The sequence below is a fragment of the Elephas maximus genome, chromosome 7, assembly GCF_024166365.1.
Source record: "Elephas maximus indicus isolate mEleMax1 chromosome 7, mEleMax1 primary haplotype, whole genome shotgun sequence".
Classification (NCBI taxonomy): Eukaryota; Metazoa; Chordata; class Mammalia; order Proboscidea; family Elephantidae; genus Elephas; species Elephas maximus.
Window position 1 is genome coordinate 136,786,822 of NC_064825.1, and position 25,518 is coordinate 136,812,339.

Below are 25,518 nucleotides of genomic sequence, written 5' to 3' on the forward strand. Positions count from 1 at the left end.
GTTGTGGTTATTGGAATAGGGATTGTGGTTGTAGTGATAGGTGTTGAGCTAGTTGCAGGGACAGGGATTGTGGTTGTGGAGACAGGGGTTGTGGTTGTAGTGATAGGGATTGAGCTGGTTGTAGGGATGGGGCTTGTGGCTGTAGGAACAGAGGTCTTGGTCGTGGGAACAGAGGTTGTGGTTATTGGAACAGGGATTGTGGTTGTAGTGATAGGTGTTGAGCTGGTTGTAGGGACAGGGCTTGTGGTTGTAGGAAGAGAGGTTTTGGTGGTGGGAAAAGAGCTTGTGGTTATTGGAACAGGGATTGTGTTTGTAGTGATAGGTGTTGAGCTGGTTGCAGGGACAGGGATTGTGGTTGTGGAGACAGGGGTTGTGGTTGTAGTGATAGGGATTGAGCTGGTTGTAGGGACAGGGCTTGTGGTTGTAGGAACAGAGGTTTTGGTCGTGGGAACAGAGGTTGTGGTTATTGGAACAGGGGTTGTGGTTGTAGTGATAGGTGTTGAGCTGGTTGTAGGGACGGGACTTATGGTTGTAGGAAGAGAGGTTTTGGTGGTGGAAACAGAGGTTGTGGTTATTGGAACAGGGATTGTGGTTGTAGTGATAGGTGTTGAGCTGGTTGTAAGGACAGGGCCTGTGGTTGTGGAGACAGGGGTTGTGGTTGTAGTGATAGGGATTGAGCTGGTTGTAGGGACGGGGCCTGTGGTTGTAGGAACAGAGGTTTCGGTGGTGGAAACAGAGGTTGTGGTTATTGGAACGGGGATTGTGGTTATAGTGATAGGTGTTGAGCTGGTTTTAGGGACAGGGCTTGTGGTTGTAGGAACAGAGGTTTTGGTGGTGGGAACAGAGGTTGTGGTTATTGGAATAGGGATTGTGGTTGTAGTGATAGGTGTTGAGCTGGTTGCAGGGACAGGGATTGTGGTTGTGGAGACAGGGGTTGTGGTTGTAGTGATAGGGATTGAGCTGGTTGTAGGGATGGGGCTTGTGGTTGTAGGAACAGAGGTCTTGGTCGTGGGAACAGAGGTTGTGGTTATTGGAACAGGGATTGTGGTTGTAGTGATAGGTGTTGAGCTGGTTTTAGGGACAGGGCTTGTGGTTGTGGAGAGAGGAGTTGTGGTTGTAGTGATAGGGATTGAACTGGTTGTAGGCACAGGGATTGTGGTTGTAGTGATACGGATTGAGCTGGTTGTAGGGACAGGGCTTGTGGTTGTGGAGACAGGGGTTGTGGTTGTAGTGATAGGTGTTGAGCTGGTTGTAGGGACGGGACTTATGGTTGTAGGAAGAGAGGTTTTGGTGGTGGGAACAGAGGTTGTGGTTATTGGAACAGGGATTGTGGTTGTAGTGATAGGTGTTGAGCTGGTTGTAGGGACAGGGCTTGTGGTTGTGGAGACAGGGGTTGTGGTTATAGTGACAGGGATTGAGCTAGTTGTAGGGACAGGGCTTGTGGTTGTAGGAAGAGAGGTTTTAGTGGTGGGAACAGAGGTTGTGGTTATTGGAACAGGGATTGTGGTTGTAGTGATAGGTGCTGAGCTAGTTTTAGGGACAGGGGTTGTGGTTGTGGAGACAGGGGTTGTGGTTGTAGTGATAGGGATTGATCTGGTTGTAGGCACAGGGTTTGTGGTTGTGGAGATAGGGATTGTGGTTGTAGTGATAGGGATTGAGCTGTTTGTAGGGACAGGGACTGTGGTTGTAGAGACAGGGATTGTGGTTGTAGTGATAGGGATTGAGCTGGTTGTAGGGACGGGGCCTGTGGTTGTAGGAACAGAGGTTTCGGTGGTGGAAACAGAGGTTGTGGTTATTGGAACGGGGATTGTGGTTATAGTGATAGGTGTTGAGCTGGTTTTAGGGACAGGGCTTGTGGTTGTAGGAACAGAGGTTTTGGTGGTGGGAACAGAGGTTGTGGTTATTGGAATAGGGATTGTGGTTGTAGTGATAGGTGTTGAGCTGGTTGCAGGGACAGGGATTGTGGTTGTGGAGACAGGGGTTGTGGTTGTAGTGATAGGGATTGAGCTGGTTGTAGGGATGGGGCTTGTGGTTGTAGGAACAGAGGTCTTGGTCGTGGGAACAGAGGTTGTGGTTATTGGAACAGGGATTGTGGTTGTAGTGATAGGTGTTGAGCTGGTTTTAGGGACAGGGCTTGTGGTTGTGGAGAGAGGAGTTGTGGTTGTAGTGATAGGGATTGAACTGGTTGTAGGCACAGGGATTGTGGTTGTAGTGATACGGATTGAGCTGGTTGTAGGGACAGGGCTTGTGGTTGTGGAGACAGGGGTTGTGGTTGTAGTGATAGGGATTGAGCTCGTTGTAGGGACAGGGCCTGTGGTTGTGGAGACAGGGGTTGTGGTTGTAGTGATAGGGATTGAGCTGGTTGTAGGGACGGGGCCTGTGGTTGTAGGAACAGAGGTTTCGGTGGTGGAAACAGAGGTTGTGGTTATTGGAACGGGGATTGTGGTTATAATGATAGGTGTTGAGCTGGTTTTAGGGACAGGGCTTGTGGTAGTGGAGAGAGGAGTTGTGGTTGTAGTGATAGGGATTGAACTGGTTGTAGAGATAGGGATTGTGGTTGTAGGAACAGAGGTTTTGGTGGTGGGAACAGAGGTTGTGGTTATTGGAATAGGGATTGTGGTTGTAGTGATAGGTGTTGAGCTAGTTGCAGGGACAGGGATTGTGGTTGTGGAGACAGGGGTTGTGGTTGTAGTGATAGGGATTGAGCTGGTTGTAGGGATGGGGCTTGTGGCTGTAGGAACAGAGGTCTTGGTCGTGGGAACAGAGGTTGTGGTTATTGGAACAGGGATTGTGGTTGTAGTGATAGGTGTTGAGCTGGTTGTAGAGACAGGGCTTGTGGTTGTAGGAAGAGAGGTTTTGGTGGTGGGAAAAGAGCTTGTGGTTATTGGAACAGGGATTGTGTTTGTAGTGATAGGTGTTGAGCTGGTTGCAGGGACAGGGATTGTGGTTGTGGAGACAGGGGTTGTGGTTGTAGTGATAGGGATTGAGCTGGTTGTAGGGACAGGGCTTGTGGTTGTAGGAACAGAGGTTTTGGTCGTGGGAACAGAGGTTGTGGTTATTGCAACAGGGGTTGTGGTTGTAGTGATAGGTGTTGAGCTGCTTGTAGGGACGGGGCCTGTGGTTGTAGGAACAGAGGTTTCGGTGGTGGAAACAGAGGTTGTGGTTATTGGAACGGGGATTGTGGTTATAGTGATAGGTGTTGAGCTGGTTTTAGGGACAGGGCTTGTGGTTGTAGGAACAGAGGTTTTGGTGGTGGGAACAGAGGTTGTGGTTATTGGAATAGGGATTGTGGTTGTAGTGATAGGTGTTGAGCTGGTTGCAGGGACAGGGATTGTGGTTGTGGAGCCAGGGGTTGTGGTTGTAGTGATAGGGATTGAGCTGGTTGTAGGGATGGGGCTTGTGGTTGTAGGAACAGAGGTCTTGGTCGTGGGAACAGAGGTTGTGGTTATTGGAACAGGGATTGTGGTTGTAGTGATAGGTGTTGAGCTGGTTTTAGGGACAGGGCTTGTGGTTTTGGAGACAGGGATTGTGGTTGTGGAGACAGGGATTGTGGTTGTAGTGATAGGGATTGAGCTGGTTGTAGGGACAGGGATTGTGGTTGTGGAGACAGGGATTGTGGTTGTAGTGATAGGGATTGATCTGGGTGTCGGGACAGGGCTTGTGGTTGTGGAGACAGGGATTGTGGTTGTAGTGATAGGGATTGAGATCGTTGTAGGGACAGGGCTTGTGGTTGTGGAGACAGGGATTGTGGTTGTAGTGATAGGGATTGAGCTGGTTGTAGGGACAGGGATTGTGGTTGTAGGAACAGAGGTTTTGGTGGTGGAAACAGAGGTTGTGGGTATTGGAACAGGGATTGTGGTTGTAGTGATAGGTGTTGAGCTGGTTGTAGGGACAGGGCTAGTGGTTGTAGGAATGGAGGTTTTGGTGGTGGGAACAGAGGTTGTGGTTATTGGAACAGGGATTGTGGTTGTAGTGATAGGTGTTGAGCTGGTTGTAGGGACAGGGACTGTGGTTGTGTAGACAGGGGTTGTGGTTGTAGTGATAGGGATTGATCTGGTTGTAGGGACGGGACTTGTGGTTGTAGGAAAAGACGTTTTGGTGGTGGGAACAGAGGTTGTATTTATTGGAACAGGGATTCTGGTTGTAGTGATAGGGGTTGAGCTGGTTGTAGGGACAGGGATTGTGGTTGTGGAGACAGGGGTTGAGCTGGGTGTAGGGACAGAGATTGAACTGGTTGTAGGGACAGGGGTTGTCGTTGTGGGGACAGGGATTGAGCTGTGTGTAGGGACAGGGGATGAAGTGGTTGAAACCGTTGTCATGCTTGTGGGTTGAGAGGTGGGAATGGTTTTAGGTACCCAGGTCTTGGTGGTTGTACGTACGGATGAAGGAACCACAGGTGTTATCGTTCTGCACACGTCCACGACCTCGCAGCAGCGGATGCGGATCTCATAGTTGTAGCAGATTGGAGGCAGCTGGTTCTTGTTCAGGCAGAGCAGCCCCACCTTTGTGTTGCAGATCACGTCCTGCCCCAGCTCGTCCAGCGGAGTGTCTGGGTACCAAGTGGCTCTGCACTCCACCTCTTTGGGATGCTCACAGAATTTATAGCCTTCAGCTCTCAAGTTATGGAAAGTGTCAAAATCGCCACCATTCATGCCAGGTTCAGGGTAGCTGCCATCCAGCCACTTTGTCCACTCACACATTTCTAGTAAACAAGGAGACTTGCTGGGCTCAGTGGAGGATGTTGTTTCCGTCGTTGCCTCTGGTGTTGGGCTGGGGGTCAAGAGACTTGTTTTGATGGGTGTTGAGGTACCTGGGGCAGGTGCAGAGGTACCTGTGGCAGGTGCTGTGCTAGCTGTAGAGAGAGTGGTGCTAGCTGTGTGCACAGGGCCTGAGGTGGCTGTGAACAGTCCCTTGGTCCCTGCCGTGGTCTGGGTTGCCCTGAACGTGGCAGAGGTGGAAGTTGGGGCTGATTTGTGGCTGGTAGTGGGGCAGGGTGCTGGGGAGCAGCACAGAATGCGGATCTGGTAGTTGTCGCAAAGCCCTGAGGCCTGGTCCTTGTTGTAGCAGATCAGCCCCACTGTCCGGCTGCACTCCACGTGCTGCCCCAGAGCTTCCAGTGGCAAGTTGGGAGCATTCTCAGCACGGCACTTCACCGCCCGGGGCACCTGACAAACTCGGAACCCGTGAGCACGCAGGTTCTGCAGTGTGTCAAAATCGCCACTGTCCACTCCCCGCCCCGGGTGGCTGACATCCAGCCATGGGGTCCACTGGCAAATCTCCCCACAGCTTTGGTTCGGGGAGGTGCCTGGGGCTGTTGAGAGGGTGTTGCTCGTAACCATGCTGATTGTAGATCCAGGGGAGGAAGCTGGAGCTGTTGAGAGGGTGTTGCTCGTAACCTTGCCAACAGTGGACCCAGAGGAGGTGGCTGGAGCTGTTATGAGGGTGTTGCTCGTAACCGTGCTGACTGTGGATCCAGGGGAGGTGGCTGGAGCTGTTGTGAGGGTGTTGCTTGTAACTGTGTTCACTGTGGACCCAGGAGAGGTACCTGGGACTGTTAAGATGGTGTTGCTTGTAACCGTGCTCACTGTGGACCCAGGGGAGGTGGCTGGGGCTGTTGAGAGGGTGTTGGCTGTAACTGTACTGACTATGGACCCAGGGGAGGTGACTGGGGCTGTTGAGAAGGTGTTGCTTGTAACTGTGCTCACTGTGGACCCAGGAGAGATGCCTGTGGGTGAGAGAAGGTAAGGGACTGAGTGCCAGGGCCGCAGCTTGGTGAGGGCCTCCCCATCACCCAGTTAGGCCTTGTTGGTTCCTTCACCATCTGCCTCAAGTCTGAACCCGGGGCCACATTGCCTGCTTGTCTGTCTGTCTGACCATCACCGGAGCTTAGTGGGAGCAGGAATCTACCTACTCCCCAAGGAATGGTACACACATGAGTTGAATGAATTGGTGGACTGCTCTTGTTCAGGGAAATGCACTTCCCAGACAATGCCTCACAGCCTCGCTTGGAGGTACCTCAGTTTGCTCCTGGGGTGCTGATAGAGCTCAAGGATCCCTAAAACATCTCCCTGTCAGAAGAGGGTGAGAACTCAGCAGTCAGGTGTGCGTGTGAGGTAAGCAGCAGGAATGGATCAGGCAAAGACTCCCCAGGTGCGGGTCCCAGGTCCCCGCAAATTCTAGATCGCCCCCAGAAGCTGCCCGGGATACATGGCTCTAGCACCTGCCCTAACTGGCCCTCACCCCTGGGACCCAGAGCCATCCTCCAGCTGCAGGGAAACTGACAGAGGATAACAGCATCATCCCTGTGCCCCTGCCAACCCCTCAGAGGCTGCCTCAGGCTGTGGAGCCCAGTGTGAACACGTCCAGCAGGAAGCTCCTTGGCCAGATCAGCGGATAAGCCCCAGTGTGGTGCCCAGGGCCTGTCTGTGAACAGCCACTCCCTGTGAGAGCCACATGCTGCCTTACCATACGGGGTGCTGGAGAAGAAGAAGGTGGTGGTGGGTGCGGTGCTGGTGTCGCAGAAGCTGATCTTCTTCTCAATGGTGCCGTTGGCTAGGCAGTGGGCAGTGAGGCAGTAGCCAGTGCCGTCTGTCGTGTGGTAGATGACGTCCCCAGGGCGGAAGTGCCGCTGGTCATAGGTGCAGACACAAGCTGTGGAGAGCACAGTGAGGTGTCAGGAGGTGGGGTACAGCAGGAACCCTGGAACCCCACTCCCAGAGAGCCACCAGCCACTCACCCTCGGCATCATAGGCACACACCACACCATTCTCAGTGCAGATGCTGGAATGGAAGAAAGACGATTGGAGTGGGGGCATGTGGGGGCCCACCCTGCCCCCCTCCTGCTGCATGCTGTGGGCCCCATCCACCCCGCCTGCTGACCCACCAGGTGTGGCAGTTCTCATTGGTGGGCACCGAGGTGCCAGGCCGGTAGTCCTTGCCCCGAAAGCGGCAGGGTGGTGGGGGCGGTGGGGTCGGGCAGTGGGCCACACACTGCATCTCATCTTCATCAAAGATGGGAGCCTCTGGAGGGCACTTGGGGTAGCAGCCTGCAGGGTCAGAGACCTGAGTCCTACCCCCACCCAGCCCTGCAAAGCTGTGGGGGATGGTAGGTGGCTATGGGCCCCAGATCATAGGAACCCCAGGATAGACCCCGATTCAGGTTTTAGGAACCCGGGACAAACCCCAGCATGGATCAAGGGATTCAGGCCAGCCCCTGGCCCTGCAGGGACCCAACACCACCACCCCCAGGTCCCACAGGGCCCCCTCCCCTGCCCTGCAGGCTACTGGAGGCCCACCTTCCAGGTGGCTCAAGTCGTGGAGGCAGCGACCGCTGGGGTTCCGGCAAGTCTGCATGCAGGGGGCCCCGCATGGCTGGTAGTGCCACTCACACTCCCCGTGGGGGTTGTAGTAGTCACAGAACAGAGCTGGGGATGGGAGGGGGCACTCAGCAGGGTCACTGAGTCCAGAGCCCAAGGCTGGAAGCCCCCTTAGTGACCTCGAATGGACAGCCTTGGGGAGAGGGCAGCATCCCCTGACACAGAGTCTGGGAAGTCCCGCAGGTGGTGAGGAGCCATTTCCCTCTCCTGTGCCTCTGGACGTGCCCTCAGAAGGGCCTCAGGGTGCCCACCCGTGGAATGGGGGCATGGGCAGGAGGGCTGGGTCAGGAGTCTCCCCTGGCCTCCCAGGGGTGCTGTTGGAAGGGCTCCCCAGCTATGCCCTGCCTGGTTTAGGCTCCATCTGGGCTGGGAGGGGGCTCTGCCAGCACCCCTGGCTCCAGAATGTTTTCTGGGGTCAGCGCCCGCCTTCAGCGGCACTGCCCACTCCCCCTCAGGCAGGCATACTGGGCGGTGCTGCTGCTCAGAGCCCCCCACTTCCTGCCCCTTCAGCACCGTGGACAGAGCACCACTCACGGCAGACATCAGGGCTGCGCCAGGACACGCACACGCCCGCATCCTGGCAGGCCTGGGCATAGGCGGCCACGGCTGTACAGAAACACTCGCAGTCGCCACCGGAATCGCAGGCGCACGCATCGCTCACGCAGGCCTCGTAGTACTTGGTGGTCTCCACCTGCAGGGGAGGGAGGCGTCAGATTCCCTGGGCCGGGGGCAGGTGGGGTGCAGCCAAGGTCCCCCCGCCGGGCTCCTTAGGGTCAGGGCCCTGGCTCATGGTGTCCACCGGAGCTCAGGAAGAGCAATCACAGGACCCCAAACAACCACCAGCTGGATCCCCATGCTAAACAGTGCACCCCAAACCCTCCTCTGCCTCCAGCAATGTGCTGCACTCCAACAGGCTTTCTGGCTGTGGGGGGCATTCTCCATCCTCAGCCTGTCTGCAGATGGAGGCTGCGCTGCAGCCCTGATCCAGTGGCTGGCAGGGGTTGTGCACAAACCTGTTTAACTGGCCCGGGTGGGCGCTCTGCAGCTCTTCTATACTGTCCCCCTGGCTCCAGCTGTCCCCAGCTGCCCAAATCCCCACCCTAATGGCTGTCCCTTCCTCTCTCACATCCTCACCCCGACCCCTGCACCTCCCTGCATCCTGGGCCCTTCCCTCCCCCACAGACCACAGCAGGACCAGGGTGGTCCCCTCGGCTCCTTACGTGGGCATGGCAGGCGGCAAAGGTGGCTCCGTGGAGGATGCTGCACTGCTTCTGGGCCCAGGATTTGCGGTACGGGTTGGCGGTGCAGGGGTCCCTGGGGGCGCGGGCGTCTGGACAGGATGGCGAGAACTTCCAGCTGTTGCCGAACTCCAGCACATCGCCCACCACCGACTGGCTCCGCGTGGTGAAGTCGTTGATGGCGTTGCCGTCGAAGTTGCCGCACAGCCCACACACCTTTCCCTGCGGATGGGGGCGGGGATCATGGGCCCGGGGACCAGGAAGGGGTCCACTGCCCCCACTGGGGCACCAGGGACCCCAGGAAGGCCTGGGAGATGGGGGAGGGTCTTCCCAGTGTACCCCCATGCTCAGCCTGGGTTGGCCCTGCCTACACCGCTCTCCCGGGAGACCACAAGCTCCCAATCTGAGAGTAAAGTATGCCTTCCTTGTGCGCCTTCCCCAGCGGCCAGTTCATGCCGGCGGGATGAGGATGTAGGATGCGGGACTTGTCCCCTCTTCTCTGACTAGACCTGGGTGGAGGCCTGGCCACTCTACAGGTCAGCTCAGAGTCTCAGGGATGAGGCAAGGGTGGATTTCTCTGAGGAAAAAGGTCTGGTGAGAAACAGCTAAGGGACCTCCTTGCAAGCAATCCTTTCTGAGGGCAGGCTTCAGGTTCCTCCAACTCTCCCTCTGTCTGTCTGTCTGTCTGTCTGCCCCCTCTCTGTCTCTATCTCTCTCTCTTTTCCTCTCTCCCCCTGCACCACCCATGTTCCCAGTGGGTCCTCTGCCTCTCAGTGCAGGGAACAGCCTCTCCCCGGAAAGTGGGAGAACAGAGGGTGTCCTGAGCGCCGGCTGACCTTGAACTCAGGGCTCAGTTTGAGGAAAAGGCTGGTCTTCTTGTCCCACTGGAATACGAGGCCGGCATCCGTGTCCACTATTAGGTAGATGCCCATCTGGCGAATGGAGTAGGGCACTGCCTGCCTTGCCCCCTTCTCGATCACCTCCACTTTCCCGCCACTCAGCTTCAGCTCGTAGCTCTGCTGGCGAGGGAGACGGAGACTCAGACCCCACCAGGACCCTGCCCAAGGTGCTCGTGTGGCACTGCTGCGGCACAGACTTCTGGCCCCCCTCAGCCCCTTGCCCACCCCACTGAGGACAGCTTCTCCGGAACAGCCCCTGGCCCCTCTCTCCTCCCCAACTGCTCACCCATCCCACTGAGAAGAGCCCGGCCCCCCCCACTCACCCCCAGAAAGATCTTGATGGCCTTGGAGCAGGTGGTCCCGGTTGTGCCACAGGGGATGTTCTCAGTGACGACGTGGAAGGAGCCCTGAGCACTGCTGTTGCCGCCACAGTGGTCCTGGGAAAGCAGGAGGCTGTCCAGGTGTCTCCTCACCTTCCGGGGGACCAGGTGGGAGACTAACCCCCATACCATGGGGCTCCCAATGGAACAGGGAGGGGCACTGAGTCACAGGGGAGAGGGGCTGAGCCAGGGGGGAGGTGCACTGAGCTGTGGGGAAGGGGACACTAAGCCGCGGGGGGTATTGAGCCACAGAGGGGGTGCTGAGCCTGGGGTGGGGTGCTGAGCCTGGGTGTGCACTGAGCCTGGGGGGGGCCCTGAGTCAGGGTGTGCGCTGAGCCTCAGGGGGGCGCTAAGCCTGCAGGGGGGATGCTGAGCCTGGAATGGAGCTCTGAGCCTGGGGTGGGGTGCTGAGCCCAGGGGGAGGGGAGCAATAAACAATGAGGGGAGGGGGCACTGAGCCTGGGTGTGTGCCGAGCCTCAGGAACAGTCCTGAGTCTGGGGGTGTCGCTAAGCCCCAGGGAGGCTGCCACAGGGGCCCCTTGAGCACCTGCACCAGTGTGTACTCGCAGTCCCCATCAAAGGTGAAGCGCTGCCCATCGAAGGTGATGTAGTGGCCGTCCCCGTACACAGTGCAGGTGGCCAGGCAGGGCTCCTGGGTGCACTGCCACATTCTGTTCTTGCAGGTGCTGTGGAGCAGGTATAGAGTCAGGGCTGTAAGGGGCACCCAGGCTGTGAGCCCTGCTTGCCTGACTCCTGGAGTCTCAACTGAGGTACACCTTCTGAGCCTAAGGTGGGGTACCAGCACCCAGGAGACAAGGCAGGGTCCTGCTCGATGGCGAGGCCAGTCCTGGTGACATCTGTTCCAATGAGCTGCTCATGAATCCCAGGGACCTTGTTCTGGGGGCCTGCTCGCTTCTGAGTGACACTGCCCACCTCGAGGACCCCACAGGGCCCAGATGCCCTCCCCTGGGACACGGGCCTGCCTGCACACACCAGGTGTTGCAGCCGACATGGATGGTCTGGCCAGCCTTATAGCTGGCCTCATTGTGCACACAGGGACAGTCGATCTCTGCGATGCAGCCGCCCTCACCATCTGACACCAGCCCATTTGGGCACACACAGCCGGAGATGCACTGGGGGCTGTACTGTAGGGGTAGTGAACACACAGGCAGTGAGGCTGGGGACAGGGTGGACGAGGACCAGAGACGGCATGTGTGCCTTCAGACAGAACAGCAGAAGGCCCACTCCGTCCAGTGTGGGTGGCCTGTGCTGGGCCCCAGGAGCAGTGACCCCAGCAAGCAAGGGGGTGGGGAGCCCAGGAGGCAGTACTTGGGGTCTCCTAGGAACCCTCCACCCTGGCAGGGCATGTGTAGGTCACAGTGCAGCCCCAGGTGTCCCTGAGGGTCTTTCTTGCTTGTGAGGCCCCCTGCCCCCTCTGCTCCCGGTGGGGGCTGTGAAGGTGTGAGGGGTGGGCAGGGACCACTGGGCCGATGTACTTACGCAGGCCATGTCCAGGGTGTGGCAGCTTTTCTGACAGCCGGCCCCTGTAGCCCCAGGCATGGCGTTCCGGCAGTCGAAGTAGACCATGGGTGCAGCGCAGACTGGGGGGAGGGTGCCGTTCAGGGGACCGAACCCCACCACCCACCTGGCGCTCTGCAGGGTACCCCGTCACCAAGTACAGAGAACATAGCTGCTCTGGGGCTTAAGCTTAACCCATTCTAGGCATCCGGTGCGGGGGAGGGGGACCAGACAGGGCTGTTGTTCACGTAAAGGTGGTCACTGTCAACAGGCTGAAACCCAGTGGGCTGCCAGGAAGTGGAGGCTGCAGCACATTTAGAGGCAGAAACTTTCATCCCGTGAAAACCAAATTTCCCTGGGGTAGCAGCTGGCAGCCAGGCACACTAGCCCACCACCGCCACGCCCACCTCTGGCCATCCAGGCCCAGCATAGCTGAAGGAGTGACCCTCCTCCCCTGGGCCCCATGATGCTGGTCACAGCTCCTGGGCCAAATCCTCCAAGCACACGTGTGTGTGTATGTGTGTGTGTGTCGTGCTCACATGTGTGTGTCTCTGTGTATGCTTGTGTGTGTCTCTGTGTGTGTGTGAGTACATGTGCATGAGTGTGAGTGTGCACATGTGTGTGCGTGTGTGGCACACACATTCCCGTTCCTTCCCTGAGCCCGGGGGGGCATGAGCCTCCCCGACCCAGAGGAGCTGATCAACAGTCACTGAGGCAGGTGGGCTTGGGGGACAGTTGGCCCCAAACCCATTCGTGACCTTGCTGCCCTTCCCTTCCATTCCAAGGCCAAGGGCTCACCTGGGGCAGGGGCGTGGCCTCCGATGCAGGTCAGTTTCCCCTGGGTGCAGGTGCTGTGAGAATAGTGCAGTCAGAGTCTTGCTCCAGCATTGACCTCAGGCCCTACTCATCTGCCTGCCCTCCCACCTGCCAGCCTGCCTGGCCAAGGGCTCTTACCAAGCAACCCCGCTGTCGTGCACCGACTCCCCACTGGGTATGGGTGAGCCCCGGTAGTAGCAGGGGCAGCTGGTCGCTTGCACACACTTGCCCGAGTCATCCAGGTAGGTGCCCTCAGCACAGACACAGCCATCCACGGGCACAAAACTAATGTGACAGGTGACGTCCTCCTCGCTCAGGGAGCGGCAGGTGGGCTGGCAGGTGCTGATGTGGTCACGGTATGTCAGCGACTTGGGGCAGGTGGTCATGGGCTTTGCTGTGGAGACCGCAGGAAGAGGGGACTCAGGACACTCGTGGGCACAAAGCTGGGTTGTCCTCACCAGGGTCCCCATGAGGCACCCCAGCCTCTAGTTTATCTCTGTCCCACCACCACCAGGGTCCACCCCCAGCCTGCAGCCTCCCTGTCCTCATTTGAAGAGTTCAGGGCCAAGCGGCCAGTGCAGGGATGGGGTGTGTGGATTGTGTGCCCAAGCCCCTTGGGGACACCAGTGGCTGGGCAGCCGCATACTCACTGCAGACACCGTCCCTCCAGCCTTGCAGCAGCACACCCTTGGCAGCGCAGGTGTGCACGTAGGCCGACAGGGCGGCGCACAGGCAGTCCTCACTCTTCTCGCAATTGCACGTGTCAAACATGCAGTTCTGGGGGGCAGGGGGCAGTTAGGGACCCCGCAAAAGCATCTTCACCCCACATTCCGGCCTCATGTCCAGGCTCTGTGTCCAGGCCCTCAACCCTACTGCGTCTTCCTTTCTGAGTTCCCTGTCCTTCCCACCAGGGTTGCACCACCTCCTTCGGGACCTCTCCCTTGGTTCTTGCCAGCCTCTCCCCCAGACACTGGGTGTCTGCTATGGGACTTGCATGGAGGATCTCATAGCCAGGCCCCTGTGCGGGACCCCCTCCCATGATGGGCTGGGCTGAGGTCCTGGAGGACCACAGACTTTTGTTACTACAACCTAGCAGGGGTTGCAGTATAGAGGTTATACTATAATCCACTGGCCACAACCCTCAGAGTGAACCTCTGTGCCTGGTATAGGGCTGGAGGTGTGGAATGACCACAGTGAACATGTGTGGATAGATGGATGGATTGGTGGGTGAGTGAGTGGGTGGCGTGAGGGGGGGTGGATGGATGGATGAGTGAATGGATGGGTGGGTGTGAGAGTTGAGGGTGGGGGTGGGTGGAGGGATGGCTGGGTTGACAGCTGGATGGATGGATGGATGGATGGATGGATGGATGGATGGATGGATGGATGGATGGATGGATGGATGGATGGATGGATGGATGGATGGATGGATGGATGGATGGATGGATGGATGGATGGATGGATGGATGGATGGATGGATGGATGGATGGATGGATGGATGGATGGATGGATGGATGGATGGATGGATGGATGGATGGATGGATGGATGGATGGATGGATGGATGGATGGATGGATGGATGGATGGATGGATGGATGGATGGATGGATGGATGGATGGATGGATGGATGGATGGATGGATGGATGGATGGATGGATAGATGGATGGGTGGATGGTTGGATGGGTGGATGGGTGGATGGGTGGATGGGTGGATGGGTGGATGGGTGGATGGGTGGCTGGGTTGACGGCTGGCTGGCTGGCTGGCTAGGTGGATGGGTGGGTAGGTGGCTGGATGGAGGGAGGGAGAACAGGACAGGAGGATGGACCTGGAGACCCAAGCTTTGTGCCAGGCTCTACCGCATGTGGTCGGTGGAAGGCTGGAGTCATGTGAGGAGAGCCACGTGGTGCAGGGGCAGGTCACCTCCAGCCCTCACAGTTGCTTTCACATCCTCCCCCCTCTAGTGCCTTCTCCTGTCTCCGAAGGTGGATTCACAGCCAGTGGCGGGGGCTCAGTTGCAAGGCGCACAGGTGGTGGCCCTTACTGAGTAGTAGGTGGCAGGGTTCACGGAGGCGTGGCAATGGGCGAAGGGGCCCTTGGCGTCTGTCAGCTGTGAGCACCAGTACTGTGCATACTTCTCTGTGGATGCAGGGAGACAGACATCGGACGGCTCAGACACACACCACCCCAGACCAGTCCTCACTGGACCTACAGCGTCACTAGCACCATTCAAGATGCAAACACCAAAGACTCCACATATGGGTGGCTCCCTGCTCTCTCTGTCCTGCTGCTCTGCCCAGCCCCCCAGGCTGCATCCCCGCTAGGGGCGCTAGTGGTTGCCACTGTGGACAGACACGCAGAGCCCATGCAGACCCTTCTCTAGGCATTGGTGGGTTCCTGTGTCTTGGGTCACCAGAGGGAGGGGAAGGAGCCCAAGACAACCAGACATTGAATCCCCCCACGCCATCCAGGGGATGAGCAGTTGGGGTCAAATACAGACTTACAGCCTTTCTTTTGGAAACCTTGGTGATGTAGTGGTTAAGAGCTACAGCTACTAACCAAAAGGTCGGCAGTTCAAATCCACCAGGTGCTCCTTGGAAACTCTCTGGGACAGTTCTACTCTATCCTATAGGGTCACTATGAGTCAGAATCAACTCAATGGCAATGGGTTTGGCTTTTTTTTTTTTTTGGTAGCCTTTCTTTTACCCTGATGCTGTGGCCCAAATGTCAGGATGCTACACATAAACAGACACAACCCACGACAAGCCTCACCGTGACAGAAAGCACAGAAGGGTGGTAACCTCACCCTGGACGCAGCAGGGAAGCAGGCGAGCAAGTACGTACCATTCTCCACGCTGAGGGAGCAGGGGTCCTCAAAGCTGTTCTTGACATTGGGGCAGGCGGCCTGGGTCTTCCAGGTATTGAAGAAGGAGGCGGCCGTGCCCTCCACCACCCCGCTAATGGTCCGGAAGTCATCTTCCTGCATGCTGTTGAAGTTCCCGCAGAGTCCTGGGAGCGGACAAAGGGCAGGCGTAAGTCCCTGGGGTGCCCCCACCAGCAAGGGGTCCAGCACCCAGGGTGAAGGGGGTGCCTCTTACCGCAGGTCAGCCCCCGGAGCTCAGACACTAGCCGCAGGAAGACCTGCATGGTGGGCACCAGCTGGATGTCCAGCTGCAGGCCCAGGTTGGTCTGGGCGATAATGAAGAAGGTCGAGGGCCTGAAGAGGGTGACGTTGGCTGCAGGCACAGAGAACAGGGCTTCAGTGTGATGTGAGGGGCAGGCCCCCCAGGCAGCATGGGCCTGTTGGGCAGCCCTCACCTGCAGAGACGGGCAACTGGGTGTAGATCTGGTTCACAAACACCTCATTGCTGGCCTTGACCACGATGACCTGGGGGCAGAGTGAAGGTCAGTGGCTGGGCCAGGGCTCCAATCCCTGCTGCCCCCAAACCCGGCCCCGTGGGAGCTGAGAAATGTGTCTTCAGAGGGGCTGGAGGAACTTTGCCAGGGGGGCCTTGTGGGACAGGAGGAGCTCACCCTGCCTTCTTGCATTTTCTACGAGAATTTCGTTAGGAATGAAAACGCTCAAGTTACAGAATGGAGAAATTGACCTCAGCAGAGAAGTCACTGACCTGGTGGGTTTGTGGACAGTAACTCCGACATCCCCTGAGTAAGCAACATTGTGAAGAGGTGGGAGACATGGGCCCTCCCCATCCCCCTCCCCCCTGGGTCAGGGCACACTCGTGGTCTGCTTCCTCCCCCTACTGCCCCCCTGTCTGGGCACACTCACGGTCTGCCCGCCGCCCAGGCTGAGCGTCACGCTCTTCAGGCAGGTTTCGCTGTCCGTCAGTCCACACTTACGCAGCTCTGCCAGCACCGTGAAGGCACCGCTGTCACAGGGCTGCAGGACACAGAGTCCTCACTCTCCTGCCACACCCCCATCCTCCCACTCCAGCTGCCCTTGCTGCAAATCCCCATTACATCACATGCCGTGAACTTGGCACCAGGTAGCTCATGCATATTTCAGAATACCTGGGAGGAGGGATCTTTAGGACCCCCTTCCCAGATGGGACCCCAGGCACACACACAGCCTGAGTGCATGGCTCAGCAAGAGCAGCCTGCGTGACATGGCCGCATGTTAGCCAACTAGAACCTTCAGGAAGGGGTGAGACAAGAGAAACAGTGGTGTTCCTGGGCAGTGCAAGTGGCTAAGCCCTCGGCTGCTAGCCAAAAGGTTGGAGGTTTGAATCCACCCAGAGGCACCTCGGAAGAAAGGCCTGGCAATCTACTTCTGAAAAATCAGCCACTGAGACCCTATAGGACACAGTTTTACTCTGACACACATGGGGTCGCTGTGAGTCAGATATAACTCAATGGTACCTGGCATAGAAAAAAACCTGGCATAGAGACAGTGAAAATATTGTTGGTTGCTACGTAGGAGGGAAAAGGATGAACAGGGGGAGCACAGGGCTTTATATATATATTATATATATATATATATATATATACTTTAGATGAAGGTTTACAGAACTAGCTTGTCATTAAACAGTTTTGTGACATTGTTTTCTTATGTTGGTTACCAACCTTGGGTTCCCTATTACCAGCTTTCCTGTCCCCTCCTGCCTTCTAGTCCTTGCCCCTGGGCTGGTATGCCCACTTAGTCTTGTTTTGTTTTGTTTTACGGGCCTGTCTAATCTTTTTGGCTGAAGGGTAAACCACAGGAGTGACTTCACTACTGAGCTGAAAGTGTGTCCCGGGACCATACTCTCGGGGTTTCTTGGCCAGGGAGCATAGGGCATTTTTAGGGCAGTGAAACTATCCTACAAGATACTGCAGTGGTGGACACATGGCACTGTGCTTTTGTCAAAACCCACAGGACTGCAACACAGAGTGAAGCCTAAAGGACCCTCTGGACTTGAGTTAATAACAATGTATCCATATTGGCTTATCAGTGTAACAACTGTATTACAGGAATGCAAGATATTAATAACGGGAGAAACTATGCAGGGGAAGGAGGAATATGGAAACTCTCCATGTCTTCTGTGCAATTTTTTTTTTAAATCTAAAACTGCTCTAAAAATGAGGTGTATTAACTGAAAAACAAGATTGAAAACAAAAACCGAGGCACAGAGAGGTCAGGGCACCGACCAGGGTCATCCAGACTGAGTGACCCCATGGGGACTGGTGCTGGGAAGGCCAGGTGGTGACCCGAAGACTTCACTAGCTGCCCTGGCTGGGTGGTGGGGTGCTGGGCAGGGCAGGTGGGGATGCCCCCGAAAGCTGGCCATGCCTGGACGAGTGCAGTACCTTGGCCAGCACATAGCTGCAGTCCCCATGCACCGTGTACTCCTTTTCATCGAACGTGGTGAAGTGACTGCCCCCAAGCACTGAGCAGGTGCCAGGGCATGGGGCCTCCTGGCAGTTCCAGCGGCCCCCAGAGCAGGTGCTGAGGGGGGAGAGGTGCCACATGGGTTCTGGCCCCTGGAAGCCCCCCAAGCCAGCACCCAGCCTCCCTCCTAGGAGACTAGGGCCAGTGTCCAGCCATAGCCCCCGGGGGCCCACCCAGCCTCACTCAGGGTGGAGGGCAGAGCCCCACAACATACCAGTTGGTGCAGTCGGTGGAGTAGATTGCCCCAGGGGGATAGGAGAGTCCATTGTAAATGCACGAGCACTGGGCCACAGGGACACAGCCGTTCTGGCTGATGTCATCAAACACCAACCCTGCAGGAATGGGCAACATTCTCATGCTCAGCTTCCACGGCCCCAGAGGGGCTGCCCCGTGTCCTCACACCCCAGGGACCCAGGATGCCTCAGGCTGGGGCCACAGGGGCCCAGGCTGCACCAGGCTCCTGGTACCCAGGGCATTTGTGTTTCTCGGGGGCTGTACCAGGCCAGCGGGGTAGCAGGAAGGGGTGGGGTGCCGTCTCACCTTGAGGGCAGAAGCAGCCGCTGACACAGTGGTCCTCACAGAGCTGGGCACGCTCAAGGTTGGAGCAGGTGTCAGGGCAGGGCAGGCCACATTCACGATGCTCCATGTTGAAGGGGCACGCCTGGGCCGCTGCGACCAGGAAGATGGGGTTCATGTCACACTCGTCCCTGCCTCAGGGGTGTGAGGCTGGAGGGTGACGGGTGGGCAGCAGGGTGGGGGAGGCACTCACGGCACAGACTGGAGGTCCGCCAGGTCTGGGGCACCCCCCCAGCGTGCACGCACTGCCGTGCATACTCAGCAAGGGTGGGGCAGGAGCAGCTGGTGGGGTTGGCGTTGGCACAGAGGCAGATGTCCTGCTGGCAGGCCGCAATGTAGCTGCTGGCGTCCACCAGGGCATGGCAGCCCGAAAACGGCTGGCCAAGGAGAGTCCCCTGGCAGAACTCCTGGGGGCAGGGGCGCGAGCCACGCTGAGTCCCGGTCCAGGGCAAGTGGGGAGGCCACCAGACTGGCCCTCAAGATTCACTGTTCCATCTCCCAGGCTGAGACCCTCACTACCACCTCAGCCCCATGTCTGCAGGAGCAGCCCCACCCACCACTACACCACAGGGTTTGTTCCAGGACATACAAGGCCAGGCGTGCAGTTCCTTGTGGGCGCGGGGGCTGGGTCCTGGCACTGCTCCATGGGCCCATCCAGCTTCTGCAGGTTCCCATACTCAGTAGGGGTCAGCTTGATGTCTGCAAGACACATGATGTGGGCACCGCCTGTGGGCTCCCGGCCTTCCTCACCCAGCAGTGAAGCACCAGGCTGGTTCCCAGAGACGGGCTAAGAGGCCCAAGGGGGAACTTTGCTTTTCCCCTGCAGGGCTGAGGACACTTCTGTGTGCCAGAATTGTGCAGGTGTCTATGGGTGCGCTTGTGTGAGTATGTGTGCCTGTGTGTGAATGCTTGCAGGTGTGCATGTGTGTGCTGGGATTTTGTGTGCATGGATGTGTGTGTGTGTGCATGTGTGCGTGCCAGGACTGTGAGTGTGTGCATGTGTGCTGGGGTTGTGTGCACGTGTGCACATGTGTGAGTATGTATGTGCTTATATGTGTGTGCTTGTGTGTGTTTACATGTGTGCCAGGATATGAGTGTGTACATGTGTGCATGTGTGCACGCACTGGGAAGGGTCTGACTGGGACCTGAAGGATCAAACCTCCTGGCTCCTCTGTGTGGTGGTGAGCTCGAAGTGGGAGCCCTTCACAGCCCAAGCAAGGGTGAAGCAGATGCTTACTGTTGGAGAGGAACTCATTGAAGATGGGGAGGCCATTGAAGTCTCCACACAGCCCACAGGTCTGGTTGGCATATTTGTCATCCAGCTCCAGCTGAAAGGAAAGGTGACATCAGATGCCTGTCCCCACTGTGGACACTCCGGACGTGAGTGACAGATGGGATCTGGGAGATCACGATTCCCAAGGAGGGGCTGGACTCACACAGAGGACACTCAGCCATGAGACCCTCCCACAGCCCCTGCATACCTGGGAGTGTCTGGGGTGGTATCAGGCTGTAAGACAGGCCTTCCCTGGAGGAGGCACCCCATAGGTGGGTCCCCAAGTCAGGGGGTGCAGACCATGGGCTCCATTCGAGTCTGGACACCATTCCTCGCCCATGGTGAGGAAGTGGCCACCATCCCACTTGCCTTCCCCAGAGTGGTCTTGAGAGAATGGCTGCCTGCCCCATCAAGGACTCTGTTCTCCCACCCCCGTTTTACCAGGAGGCTGTCATCCAGGTTCCACATGAAGACTAGCCCCAGCCGGGCCACCACCTTCAGGTACATGTTGCTCTTCTCTATGAGGACTCCAGACTGGCTGAAGGGCAGCTGGACCCTGCAGAAGGGGCTAGGCTGAGGGGGAATGACCAGGGGAGGGGTTCACTGAGGACAGGGCCCCAGCAGGGGGTCTGTGCTCTAGACAACGGGAGGGTCCCTGCAGCCACGTGTGTAAACAGTTCACTGTGGTCACAGACTGTGCTGGTGCGTAGCACATGGAATCACATACAGGATAGGGATGTGAGACACATGGTCGTGTGTGGTGCCAGTGGTGGCACACAGGACAGACATGTGGGACCCTGATTCTGACATCCAAGAGACAGAGGAAGGAGCCTGCTTCCAGAGGCAGAGCAAGGTGCCCTGGGCTACCGGGGTGGGGGGTGGGTGGTGGGCCAGCACAGGAGGCCTGGGGAGGGTGCATGCTGGCCCCACTTTCAGGGACTTTCAATGACTCCACATCCCTCCTGAGGCTGAAGATTCTCTGCCCTGCCCCAAAATGGTGTCCCCACCCAGGGCCACCTGGGCATTCCCAGGGCCAGACTCACGGACGGCTGTTGATCAGGACTGAGCTCTTTGTCAACTCAAGGACCATGCCATCGAGCTTCATGACGACCCTGCTGGGTGTGGTGGCGTTGGCCTCCTGGCTGCGGCGCACCTGGATGTTGAAGTCCTCGTAGGCGGCTCGGCAGTGTGAGGCCAGGACGTAGTTGCAGAGGCCAGGGAAGCGGAAGATGTCACCGTCGAAGGTCTTGTAGTGGAAGTCACCCCATGTGCTGCAGACTCGCCCGTTGTGTGCTGGGTTCAGGGCTGGGGTTGGGGGGGGAAGCAGTGGGGGCTTTCTGAAGGCAGGGTGCCCACTGTCTTCAGCCCACCTGTCTGGGTCCCCACAGACATGCTGTTGCCCCAGGTGGGCCCCCGGGAAAAAGTCTGCTTGGATCAAGGAAATAGTGGGAATGTCCTCCTGGGAGATTTCTCAGCCCTTTCTGTAGACTTATTCAGTGTGAACCCTGAAAGCCAGCCCCTTCCAATGGGCTCCTCTGGTTTTGAGGGAAAGGAAAACCCAGCAAGCACACCTGTCCCTGGCCCAGCACCTCTGGGTTTCACCCACCTCGTACGACAGGGACTGTCTTCAATGGTGGGAAGATGGTTACCCCACCAAGTGGGTCACCTGTGGGGACAGGTGTGTGTGAGGTAGAGCCCCCATTCCCATGGTCTGGAGCATCCACTGCCCAGAGTGGCTGACCCAAAATGCCTCCTCTGAGGCAGTTCTGCAGCGTGCCAACACCTCGTTCCGTTATGCACACACATGGGAGCAGATAAGGCCACTGCAGCCAGGGACTCAGATTTTCCTTGGCTGCTTCAGTCCCTCTCAGCCTAGAGCTGTCAGGCTCACTCTCGCCTGGCCTAGAAATTTCTGTTTACACACAGAAGGCTCCCTGCGCCCGGAATTTCAAAAATGCCTGAGTCAACATGGGCAGCTGAAGACAATCTCCTGGGTGCTGAGATTAAGCCCGGGTGACCCCTCCCTGAGCTCTAGGTATGGAGAGGCAAAATGAGATACCCTGGGTCTGCCCTGGAGCTGCCCCTGCACCCGCCTCTGCCAGCCACAGGGGACGGTGCCCAGTGGTCTTCCACCACCCAGAGTGCACAGCACTACCCACACCATGGTGCCAAGGCCAAGAAGACCAGTGTCCCCTGATACATGAGCCAAATTGGGACACGGAGATGAGAAACCCAGCACACGTGAGCTCCAATGCCCCGGCCAGGGTGCAGGGTCTTGTGGGACCTGCCCAGACTGAGCCCTCTCTCTGATGCTCCCTCCAGGGCCTGGCCTGGACATTGTGGCCAAGGTCACGCCATGGGCCCTAAACAGGGACTAGGTGGGAAGGCCGGGCAGTGTGGCCCTACTCCGGGGACATGCCTTGGGCACACAGTTGCCCCAGCAGACCAGTGGTGGTGGGCATACAGGCCCTGTTCAGGGAGAGAAGCTTGTCTGGTCAATTGGCCACATGAGGAGACTGCGACAGGGTGTGAGAGGGGTGTTGTCAGGCCAGCAACAGAGTGGGGTAGACAGAGGGGCTGCATGCAGTGGGCTGGGGTGGTGTGTGGGGGTGTTTCTCTGGTGGGGGCTGTCTGGGAGGCACCCAAGGTGAGTGAGCACTTGGGGCTCTGTGTTGAGTTGTGGCAAGTGGGCAGGATGGCATGCCGAAACTTACCACCTGGCCCTGGCTGGATGGTAGAGAGGTCCGGGTAGTACTTATAGCTGGAATCCGTGAAGCCATACTGGGCATGGCCTGTGGGAGAGGAGGGGAGGGGCCTGAGTCAGAGGGTGGGTGGAAGGAGGGAGAGGAGTGGCTGAGGGATGGGAAGCAGTGTGCCAGTCCCCTGTGCTGGCAGAGTGGGCTCAGGTGAGGGTGCCATGCTGGCCAGCTGGGGCCTCAGCCAACCAGGGTATCTGTCCTCACAGGCTGAGCCTGTGGGGTCCTTCTGGGCTGGCAACTCAGCCGAGACCCTTGTGAGCTTCCCCTAGTCTTGGCCCTAATGGGAGCTCAGCATTTGGTGGGGGGTTCCCTCTGTCTCCAGGTTGTTCATCCATCCATCCAACCATCCAACCATCCACCCATCCACCCAACCACCCATCCACCCATCCACCCAACCACCCATCCACCCATCCACCCATCCACCCACCCTTCCATCCATCCACCCATCCACCCATCCACCCATCCACCCACCCTTCCATCCATCCATCCATCCATCCATCCATCCATCCATCCATCCATCCATCCATCCATCCATCCATCCATCCATCCACCCATCCACCCACCCACCCACCCACCCACCCACCCATCCACCCATCCACCCATCCACCCATCCACCCATCCACCCATCCACCCATCCACCCATCCACCCATCCATCCATCCATCCATCCATCCATCCATCCATCCATCCATCCATCCATCCATCCATCCATCCATCCATCCATCCATCCATCCATCCATCCATCCATCCATCCATCCATCCATCCATCCATCCATCCATCCATCCATCCATCCATCCATCCATCCATCCATCCATCCATCCATCCATCCATCCATCCATCCATCGACCAATCCATCTGCATTGGGAATCTCTCATGCACTGGGCCCTGGCGGGGGGATATAGGGATGGCCTCAGACAGCTGCAGCTTATTGGAAGGTGATCAGTGCTCCAGGGGACACTGAGCGTGGTGGGACTCTGGGGGGTCAGGAATGGGAGTGCTCAGAGTGGTTCCATCCCTACTGTTCTGTCCTTATTGGGTGTTCTCTGCATCTCCTGCCAAAGGATGACCCTACAAGGGCAGACAAGTGGGTGAGCCAAGGACGGAAACCCTCCGGAGCCCCTCGGGAGCTGGGTCAGCCACACAGCTGATCTTGTCTTCCAGACTTCCCAGCCTGGTCTGCACCTTGAGCCTGACCCTGAATACCACCCTCTCCCACTCTCCCTCCAAGGCTCTGCGAATGCCCCAGGGAGTGAGGGCCCATTGTGAGTGGTCCTGGGCCACAGGGGGCCCAGGGGGTGGCCCAAATTCAAGGAGGGGAGGTCATTCCCAGCTCTGGTCACACAGGGAGCTCGAGCCACAGTACAGGCTGAGTGGATGAGCCCGCTACCTGGGTGGGAGCCGAGGTGGCCATGGCATTGGAAACTCAGCATGCTATGCTGAGGTCCCCGCCATGCCGAGGGCTCAATGCCCACCCTGCTGGCCAGGACCCCAGAAACATCAGGCTCCTCCCTGGGGCAACTCCTCCTGGAAAAACGCTGTCACTGCATATCTGTCCTGGCCTCAGTGTCCCTGGGCAGCAGAGGCCCATGTCGGAGGGTCTGCCATGGGCGGTCTAGGGCCTTGGGGGCCCATGAGACTCCCTGTCACCCTTGCAATGTAGGTTCTCCCTGGGACTCGCTTCATGCCCTCCACCAAGACTGGGCACCCACCAGGAGACCTTGATGCCCAAGTGCGGAGTGTGCTAGTGGTGGTGGTGGGGGCGTCTGAGGGGCAGGTGGTTGAGCACCCACCCTGACCAGCCTGGCTGGTTGGGGCCACGAGCAGCAGTGGGTCCTGTGAGGACTGGACCCTCCTGGCCAGAGCTACCACTGGAGGGTCAGGGCCACTGATGGAGGGTTGAGCCAGCCACCAAAGATCAGCTGCTGGATGGGGCAGGCAGGGTGCTTAGGATGCCTGGGTTCTGCCTTCCCGCCACTAAGCCCCGTAGGCATCCCGGACTCTGAAGCCCCCAGACATCCCCCAGCCCATGAGGCGCCAGCTGGGGCCACTGGTAGGGGCTGCGAGACCCCTCATGGGCCCACTCAGAGTGAGGCCTGCCTGGGCCAGGGCTACCCCAGAATTTTGGGACTGGCCTGGGAGAGGTGGACATTGTGAGTCATACCTGTGTGCTGGGTGCAGGTCAAGGCGAGAGCCAGGGCCCAGAGTAGGGCCAGCCTCCTCCGGCCAACAGCCATGGTGTGGGCGAGGGGAGAGTCCCCAGGGACAGCCGTAAAGAGGGGATGGAGTCTGCAGGAGGCTTTTGTAGCCCAGGGGCTGGCACAGCCCCGGGCTTCACGTGGGCAGGTAGGGCGGGGCCTGTGGCTCCCCCTCGCCCAGGTAAACAGTGGGCTCTCACTGTGGCAGGCAGGAGATGGGCGGGTCTGTTGGGGTGGGGCCAGTTTGCCGAGGGCCCCCGAAGTCCTGGTCTGAGGGCATCCTCTTCCTGGGCCCCCACCCCTGGACTTTCCAGGGCAGTTCTCTGGGCCTGCAGCCTGACCTCCGAGTCCAGAGTCTGGAGACACTGTCGGACCCTCGCTCCCTGGGTGGCCGTGGTCAGTAGGTTGGGGGCAGCAAACTCTGAGCCACAGGACCCCTCCTATAGTGCAGCCCAGCTCCGCAGACCCAGGGCTCCCCATCCCAGGTGGGCAGCAGGCCAGCTTGGTCCACCCTGTGGCTTAGAGCTGGGAGTGGTGAGTGTCCACACGGCTGGCTCCAGCTCAGGGCAGCCCTGGCTCGGACAGGTCGAGAACCTCTCACTGATGGGGCTTTGAGGAGAAGGTACCATTGTGTGACGGACAGTCTGCTCCACATGAGGGGCGTGTGAGCAGTGGGGTCCTCATCTGGGCAGCTGGGGGCATTAGGACTGGACTCAGCTGTCCCTCCTGGGTGGCCACACACCATGGCCACGGTCAGCAGCTCCTCGGCTCACAGGAGGGCTCACCTGGGGTGAGACTGGCCCTTTCCTGCAGGTCCTGGCAGGAGGGGCGCCAGCAGGTCTGGGCGGTCTCTGCACTGCTGGGGTCGGGGGCATTCTCTCCGGGCTATCTTGGGCCCATCTCCAGTCACTCCCATCATTTAGTCTCTGCCTCTTGAGCTGCCCTCCTTGTGTCCCATCTTGCCCCAGGTGCTGAGGGGAAGGCCAGCTCACACATGGCAGGATTGAGATGGGGGCCCAGAGGACAATGAATGACGGAACAAATGGATGAATGAATGAGTGGTCATGGGGGAGGGTGAGTGAATGCACGAGTTGGGGAGTCAGGCTTTC

General features: G+C 58.1%; 1 protein-coding gene across 1 annotated transcript in view; it reads right to left on the bottom strand.

Moving 5' to 3' along the window:
• MUC5AC (mucin 5AC, oligomeric mucus/gel-forming) overlaps nucleotides 1-24,448 on the bottom strand; it is a 43,925-nt gene extending 19,477 nt beyond the window's left edge. The window contains exons 1-37 of the mRNA XM_049891887.1: nucleotides 24,376-24,448; nucleotides 22,170-22,247; nucleotides 21,062-21,121; nucleotides 20,499-20,760; nucleotides 19,897-20,011; nucleotides 19,420-19,510; nucleotides 18,772-18,881; nucleotides 18,376-18,589; nucleotides 18,147-18,275; nucleotides 17,821-17,938; nucleotides 17,525-17,663; nucleotides 16,008-16,118; nucleotides 15,539-15,608; nucleotides 15,319-15,456; nucleotides 15,065-15,229; nucleotides 14,265-14,359; nucleotides 12,878-13,004; nucleotides 12,366-12,621; nucleotides 12,210-12,262; nucleotides 11,394-11,494; nucleotides 10,887-11,038; nucleotides 10,441-10,579; nucleotides 9,837-9,950; nucleotides 9,451-9,630; nucleotides 8,597-8,836; nucleotides 7,911-8,067; nucleotides 7,296-7,424; nucleotides 6,884-7,046; nucleotides 6,737-6,780; nucleotides 6,454-6,651; nucleotides 5,642-5,725; nucleotides 4,380-5,305; nucleotides 3,957-4,320; nucleotides 3,224-3,419; nucleotides 2,726-3,115; nucleotides 2,135-2,377; nucleotides 84-697 (exon numbers count right to left, since the gene is read on the bottom strand). Of these exons, the coding sequence (XP_049747844.1) occupies nucleotides 84-697; nucleotides 2,135-2,377; nucleotides 2,726-3,115; nucleotides 3,224-3,419; nucleotides 3,957-4,320; nucleotides 4,380-5,305; nucleotides 5,642-5,725; nucleotides 6,454-6,651; nucleotides 6,737-6,780; nucleotides 6,884-7,046; nucleotides 7,296-7,424; nucleotides 7,911-8,067; nucleotides 8,597-8,836; nucleotides 9,451-9,630; nucleotides 9,837-9,950; nucleotides 10,441-10,579; nucleotides 10,887-11,038; nucleotides 11,394-11,494; nucleotides 12,210-12,262; nucleotides 12,366-12,621; nucleotides 12,878-13,004; nucleotides 14,265-14,359; nucleotides 15,065-15,229; nucleotides 15,319-15,456; nucleotides 15,539-15,608; nucleotides 16,008-16,118; nucleotides 17,525-17,663; nucleotides 17,821-17,938; nucleotides 18,147-18,275; nucleotides 18,376-18,589; nucleotides 18,772-18,881; nucleotides 19,420-19,510; nucleotides 19,897-20,011; nucleotides 20,499-20,760; nucleotides 21,062-21,121; nucleotides 22,170-22,247; nucleotides 24,376-24,448 (6,838 nt within the window). The remainder of the gene's footprint in view (nucleotides 1-83; nucleotides 698-2,134; nucleotides 2,378-2,725; nucleotides 3,116-3,223; nucleotides 3,420-3,956; nucleotides 4,321-4,379; nucleotides 5,306-5,641; nucleotides 5,726-6,453; nucleotides 6,652-6,736; nucleotides 6,781-6,883; nucleotides 7,047-7,295; nucleotides 7,425-7,910; nucleotides 8,068-8,596; nucleotides 8,837-9,450; nucleotides 9,631-9,836; nucleotides 9,951-10,440; nucleotides 10,580-10,886; nucleotides 11,039-11,393; nucleotides 11,495-12,209; nucleotides 12,263-12,365; nucleotides 12,622-12,877; nucleotides 13,005-14,264; nucleotides 14,360-15,064; nucleotides 15,230-15,318; nucleotides 15,457-15,538; nucleotides 15,609-16,007; nucleotides 16,119-17,524; nucleotides 17,664-17,820; nucleotides 17,939-18,146; nucleotides 18,276-18,375; nucleotides 18,590-18,771; nucleotides 18,882-19,419; nucleotides 19,511-19,896; nucleotides 20,012-20,498; nucleotides 20,761-21,061; nucleotides 21,122-22,169; nucleotides 22,248-24,375) is intronic.
• Nucleotides 24,449-25,518: the final 1,070 nt, after the last annotated feature.